Raw genomic sequence first — 7,317 nt, 5'->3', positions numbered from 1 at the left:
TATACCTTCATTTGGCAAACAGTCGTATGTCCACATTACAGTAGATACATATTCTGGATCTATAGTAACCGCTGTCAGAACAGGAGAGGCTGCTAAGCATGTTATAGCTCATTGTCTGTATGCATTGTTCTATTATTGGAGTTCCTAAACTGGCTAAACTGAAAATGCTCCTGCATATGGAGCAAAAGCATTTACTGTATTTTGTCATGCTTACAATCTTTAAAGTTAAGGTATTATTAAAGTGTACTCAGCAAACATTTTAAGGTCAATTAAAAAAAAATTTAAAAGGGTAGTTATATCCTGGAACTCCTACGGGTCTACCATATCATGCTTTTTACTTAAAAAAAAATTTACATTTCCTTTGAATGCTGATGAACAGGAGACACCAAATCTTTTTTGCCTGCAAACTACTACCTTCTTTATTAGATCCAGCTAATAACACTGTTTTGTCTTTTTCCAAATAGCTCCAGATATATGGAAAAGATTTATATAGGCGGATGGGGATCCTCAAACCCCTCAGTGAGATTTTCTGAGCATGGCTTTTAAGATACCTAGAGGCAGAAAAAGCCCAATAGAGATCAGGGGAACTACCAGCTTTTAGGATACACCCTTAAAGGCTCCAACGCCCCAAAGGGGTCTCATAGGATGCCATCTGGGTCCTGCTTCAATAGTGGAAAGGAATGTCATTGAGCTAAAGCCTGCCAGGCTTACATGCCTCTGCTGTGAGGAAACAGGGACACTGGAAGGTAGGCTTCCCCCTCACTCCTCTAAGGGAGGGTTCAGTCTCTTCCAGCCCTGCTCCAGCCACCTATGACCTAACCTTGCCCAGAATGCTGGGGTTTGCCACTGAAGGCTGAAGGTGCCCTGGGCCGTCGGCCCCATCTATGACACTGTGGACGAGCCTAGGGTATTTCTTCCAAGAAGCAGGTAAACTTTTGCACAAGGGCCACTTAACTATGTTTTGCCTGAATAGTCAGGTTTTTTATTCTTCCCTCAAAGATCTCTGTTGTGGGTGTTGATAGTCCTATTTTCTGCTGCTTTGCTTAATATATAGTGTTTCCTTTATCCCTCCTACCTCAATGCCCCACTCATATTTCAGGCTGGGACCTACTCCTAATTTAGAGCTCTCTTTCCCCCTTTTGCCAACTTCTATTATGAATCTACCTTTGCCACCCAGCTTAGTGTATCCCAAAGTTCTCTTTACCATGCCACAGTCGCAGAGCTCCAGGGAAGAGCAACCTGGTCTCATCTCTCCAGGCAGAGGAGAACAGAAGCTCCATATCCACGCATGCTGCAAATGGCTTTTCCAGTCTACCTGAATCATTACCAGCTAGAAGCAGCGGTCATTGGGACTTGGACATTGAGCTGCAAAGTATAGAATGGTGACAACAATTCCAGTGCCATGAGGACTTTTCCTGGATGTGGACTTTTCCTGGACTCCTGCTCTCTGTGACAGCTCCTAACAGACTGAACTGTGGTTAGGTTGCGTTTTTCAGGGATTTGGCATGGTGATGGGGCCAACTTGGACTTGGTGAACATGTTAAGGACACTACTCTTTTATGGATTCTTGCTGTTTTGGCCAAAAGTTTGCTTAAAGGCTTTTAATCACTGTAAAAAAAAAAATAGAAGACTGGATAAAGAAGATGGGGCACATATACACCATGGTATACTATTCAGCTAGAAGAAATGATGACATCAGATCACTTACAGCAGAATGGTGGAATCTTGATAACAGTATGCGGAGTGAAATAAGTGAATCAGAAAAAAACAAGAACTGCAGGATTCCATACATTGGTGGGACATAAAAACGAGACTAAGAGACATGGACAGGAGTGGGGTGGTTACGGGGGTGGGGGGAGGGAAGGAAGGAGAGAGGGAGGGGGAGGGGGAGGGGTACAAAGAAAACTGGATAGAGGGTGACGGAGGACGATCTCTCTTTGGGTGATGGGTATGCAACAGAACTAAATGACAAGATAACATGGAAATGTTTTCTTTGAATATATGTACCCTGATTTATTGATGTCACCCATTATAATAAAAATTTATTTATTTAAAAAAAAAATTTTCGGCCCTGGCCAGTTGGCTCAGCGGTAGAGTGTCGGCCTGTCGTGCGTGGGACCCGGGTTCCATTCCCCGCCAGGGCACATAGGAGAAGCGCCCATTTGCTTCTCCATCCCCCCCCCCTTCCTCTCTGTCTCTCTCTTCCCCTCCCACAGCCAAGGCTCCATTGGAGCAAAGAGGGCCCGGGCGCTGGGGATGGTTCCTTTGCCTCTGCCCCAGGCGCTAGAGTGGCTCTGGTCGCAGGAGAGCGATGCCCCGGAAGGGCAGAGCATCACCCCCTGGTGGGCGTGCCGGGTGGATCCTGGACAGGCGCATGCGGGAGTCTGTCTGACTGTCTCTCCCTGTTTCCAGCTTAAGAAAAGAAAAAAAAATTTTTTTTCATATATATAAGAGTCCCATGTCTCATGAGTTCTTCTGCCCTCCAACCTCCTTTCCTACTGCAGATCTTTATCCTCTCTCATTTTATATTTTTGTTGTCACAGATTATCCTTGTGTATATTGTAACCTAGTTGGAGCTTTAACTTGTAGTTTTGTTCTTTGTATCCGATAGAATAACTGCCTTGAGTATTTCCTGCGGTGGAGATTTTCTGGTGACAAATTCTCTCAGCTTCTGTGTGTCTGGAAAAGTTTTATTTTTCTTTTTGTATTTAAAGGGTAACTTTGATGGATACAGTATTCTTGGCTGGTAATTCTTCTCTTTTAGTATTTTGAATTTTTGGTCCACACTCTTGTAGTTTGTAGAGTTTCTGCTAGAAAGTCTGATGATAACCTAATAGGCCTTCCTTTATATGGTATGTTTTTCTTTTCCCTAGCTGCCTTGAGGATTCTTTCTTTGTCATTGACTTTTGACAGCTTTATTACAATGTGCCTTGGAGAAGGCCTGTTTGAGTTGAGGTAATTAGGCATTTTTGTTTGCTTCTTGGATTCAAGAATCTAACTCTTTTCATAGGCTTGGGAAGTTCTCATCAATTATTTGTTTGATTAACTTCTCCATTCCTTTCTTTCTCTCTTCTTCTTCTTATATACCCAGTATTTTTATACAGTGGTACCTTGAGATACTAATTTAATTCATTCTGTAACCGAGTTCATAAGTTAGTCAACTTGTATATCAAACTGCCAATACTGGACCCGTGCACCAACACACCAACTAGTGGCAGCTTCCTGAATCATGACTCATCTCGGAATTTCGCTCGGATGTCGAACAAAAATACGGACCGAGTTGCAGCTCGTATCTTAAAAAAATTCATATGTTGGTCTGTTCATATCTCAAGGTACCACTGTATTGCTATTGCTTTTTCTGATGAAGTCAGAGAATTCTTGTAGAGCTCTATTATTTTTTTAAATTTGTGATTCTCTCTCTTCTTCCCTCTGTATCATCTCTAGTTGCCTGTCTTCAATGTCACTGATTCTCTTCTCTCTGGCTTATTCTATTAACTAAACTTAGTAGCTCCTTTTTCAATTCATGTATTGAGTTAACCATCTCTGTTTATGACGTTTCAATCTCTTTGGTGAAGTACTTATTTTTTTCTGAGCTAATTAAATTGCCTATCAGTGTTTTTTAACATCTCATTGAATGTATTCAAAACTTCAATTTTGAATTTGCTATAATTTAACTTCAAGTTTTCCATGTGATTGAGATTGCTTTCTGGAGATTTTTCATTTTCTTTCTGTACTGTGTCTCTTTCTCAGGTAGTCATAGTATTAGGTTTTTTCTTTCTTGATGATATTTGTGAGTGGTATTGCAAAAAAATCAAGCAAATCAACAATAAAAAATGAGAGACAAAACTACAAAATAACAAACAAAATCAAAACAACAAAATACCAAAAGAAAAGCAAAAAAAAAAGACAATACTCTTCAAAAACCAAGCTGACAGCCTGACCTGTGGTGGCGCAGTGGATAAAGCGTCGACCTGGACTGCTGAGGTCGCCGGTTCGAAACCTTGGGCTTGCCCGGTCAAGGCACATATGGGAGTTGATGCTTTCTGCTCCTCCCCCACTTCTCTCTCCCTCTCCCTCTCCCTCTCTCTCTCTTTCTTCTCTAAAATGAATAAATAAATAAATAATTTTAAAAAACCAAGCTGACAAAAAAGGAGTGGTATTGCACTTGTAAGAGGTTTTTCTATGTTTTTTTCCAGTAGGTGGCACTGGATTATAAGCTTTAGCTCTTTAAAATCCCTAGGCTTACCTCTGCTGAGATGTTGCTGTCTTGAAGATAAGGTGGGGCATACTGTCAGGGCTTTACTGCTTTAGCAATGGCAATCTCAGGCCTTTAGGACCTCCTTCCTGCGTCTCAACAGAACAGGGGACCGGACACAGAGCACCTCTGTTCTTCAAGGGAAAGAGTGGCCCTGTAGAACTGTGGGTTGTGTCTCTGCCACACTCTGTACCCCATGAGGGGAGGAAGGTGGAATCTGGGAGGCTGATGGGGGTCTCACTTTCTATGTCTGTGTCTGTCTCATATGCAGGCAGCCAGCAGACTGTGGGAACACTGGCCATGACCCCACACTCTGCCACCTCTTTGGTTCAGTATCTGTTCAAATGCCCCCCAATCTCTGCGCTCCTTCTGGCAGAGGAAGACCCAGCCATTCTGGGTGTCCCCCATCTGGCAAATGAAAGCCCAAACAGTTTGGACCTTCACCTTCTCTGGAGCCCCACCGCCACTGCTTCTTATCTTCTGCCCCGTTTTTACCCTTCCCACCTTTAGTCCATTCAGTGCACGGAATTTTTCAGGCAAGCCTGTGAGCCTGGGCGGGGTTTCTTTGCTGAGTTCAATTTGTTGAAATTTCAAGGGGAGAGGCTAAGGTTATCTCTCACACTGTCATTACTCTGGCATCTTTAGTCTATTCTTTTTTAAAATTTCTTTTTATTTATTCATTTTAGAGAGGAGAGACAGTGAAAGAGAGAGAGAAAGGGGGGAGGAGCAGGAAGCATCAACTCCCATATGTGCCTTGACCAGACAAGTGCAGGGTTTTGAACCAGTGACCTCAGCATTCCAGGTCGATGCTTTATCCACTGTGCCACCACAGGTCAGGTTCTTTAGGCTATTCTTACAAAATAAAGTGCTGAGTGTTTATCAAGGTATGTATAATACTAGTATCATGTAAAAACAAAAACCTATTGTACTTAGAAAAGTAAAAGTCTTACCTGTGTACTATTTTCCCATTAGTCTACTCAGCATTCTCATCCTTAAAGTCAACATTCAAGACATGGGGAAGCTGGGTGACAGGCAGTCTTATTTGACAGTCTAGGAGTAGAGACACCCATTGATGCTTGTTTCAGGCCCATCTACATAGCTGGGATCCCTCAAAGGCCAAATTCTTCTTGACTGTGCTGGAGGAAGGGAAAAACAGTAAGAAGAGCAATGCTTTTCTGTTCTGCTTTGATGAGAACTGTGTTCACTCATTTGATACTATAGTAGTTGACTAAACCCAGATCATTTTCACATGTAAATAGCTCTCACTTAGGAAACTCTACAGCTATAACAAACTAATAGTTACTGAAGAATAGAACAAATTTGAGACTTTATATTACCTTATTATGCCTGGAATTTAGTTGGTTTTTAGTTGTAACAGTCTATTCTTTGTAAGTCATAATTTTTCCAAAAAGGTGATTAATGTTAAATAAGTGAAAAGAAATACATGCACCTCCCTGGGGGAACTAAGCAGAGCTCTGATTAGGTCCCAATGTCAATTTATTTATTTTCTTTATTTCTTTTCTATTCCAATGACAGCTCCGCCTTGTGAGCCGACCCCCTTTGCCAGTACCTGCTGTAGGAATTGGCACTGTTCACCTGCAGCAGCATGAAGCTGTCCTCACCAAGACCTTTGCTTGATGATGAACTTTGAAGAAATACAACTTCCTGTTAAGAAAACTGCCATAAAAAGAAAGGCCTGTTTCCTCTACTCTCTCCTTTTTCTATTAGATAACGTGAAAAGCCTGTATTCCTCTAAGATGTTGGGGCTGATGCAGACAGTTTAATCTGGAATACATGGAATAGCTAAGGGAATCAATACATAAATATGACAAGTAACTCTTATCCTTAACAGTACAATACAATCATGTTACAATTTGGTTATATCTGAGTGAGTTCTAAAACTAGGTCAAAATCCAGAGTTTTCAGACTCCACCTTCTCATTAACTATAAATGCCCAGGAAACTTAAGCTGACTTTATAACTACATATAGATTACCTCAGTATTACCTCTTGATTTATTTGATGCATGTCACTTTCATTAATTTTCCCTTCTTTTTTCAAAGTCCAATATTTTCATTTATGTCATTTTTGGTGCTGTCTTCCAGCCATTGTGAAAAATGTTTCAACAGACACTGTAGCAAAACTGTATTATTCCTGCCATGATCAGATAGATCATTTGGTTAGAGCATGGTCTCCATATGTGAAGGTTGCAAATTCAATCCCCAGTCAGGCACATACAGGAATAGATTGATGTTTGTGTCTCTCCACTCCTCTGTCTCTAAAATCAATCAATAATAAAATTTTAAAAACTGTATTATTTCTTAGTTATGTTTTTAAAGATTGTTGTTTTACCCATTACTCTTAAATATATTAAATACAAATCTCTGGGTGTGATCTTTTAACATAGTGTTATTAAGTTAAGGAGTTTTAGCTACAATGAAATTGATCTGTGGTCTGCCTTGCCTTAGTATCTTCCCTTCCTAAATTGTTCTTGTGGTGATATTTTCATATTTTTAATTGAGGTTGGGTGTCCAATATGGGGATTTCAGCCCCTGGTTAATTAGTTTTGCTTCTAAAAGTCTCTGCTACACTGTGATGTTTATTTGTGGTGTTTAAGGAGCACTTAAACTTTGATGGTGGGAATTTCCCAATGCCAGGTACTTGGAGATTTCTAAGGGTCACCAACTCACTCCCTTATTCTGAAGTTAAATGGTACTGGAAGCATAACTAAACAGCAGTATACTGTACAGTTTTATGTGGGTTGGTGCTGCAGAAGCTCACCTTTCTTGTGCATCCCCCATAATGGGATGTACACTCTTCACTTTTATTGGCAATTGATGTTTTTCAGAATCAGCATATAAGGTGTTCTGGTCACAGCAGTAGATTTATGATTCACATCTTAAATGTATGCATTTAGTGCATTGATTTAACATTTCTGTAGTATTCAGACCCCTTTCTTTGTCAAGCCTTATAAATCATGTAACTTGGTGCCACTATGTAAATCACTAAAATTACAAAGGTATATTTAATGAGAATGGTTTTTAGTCCTGGCTGATTGGCTCA

General features: G+C 40.8%; 1 protein-coding gene across 2 annotated transcripts in view; it reads left to right on the top strand.

The window, feature by feature from the left end:
- The window catches only part of DHTKD1 (dehydrogenase E1 and transketolase domain containing 1), a 68,510-nt gene extending 61,942 nt beyond the window's left edge, over window positions 1-6,568 (top strand). For both annotated transcript variants that reach the window (XM_066384816.1, XM_066384815.1), the window contains one exon: window positions 5,792-6,568. In XM_066384816.1, coding sequence (XP_066240913.1) covers window positions 5,792-5,893 — 102 coding nt within the window. In that variant the 3' untranslated portion in view covers window positions 5,894-6,568. The remainder of the gene's footprint in view (window positions 1-5,791) is intronic.
- Window positions 6,569-7,317: the final 749 nt, after the last annotated feature.

Source organism: Saccopteryx leptura, chromosome 5, assembly GCF_036850995.1.
Source record: "Saccopteryx leptura isolate mSacLep1 chromosome 5, mSacLep1_pri_phased_curated, whole genome shotgun sequence".
Taxonomy (NCBI): Eukaryota; Metazoa; Chordata; class Mammalia; order Chiroptera; family Emballonuridae; genus Saccopteryx; species Saccopteryx leptura.
The sequence above is the reverse complement of the archived record's forward strand: the minus strand, read 5'-3'. Positions and strand labels throughout refer to the sequence as shown.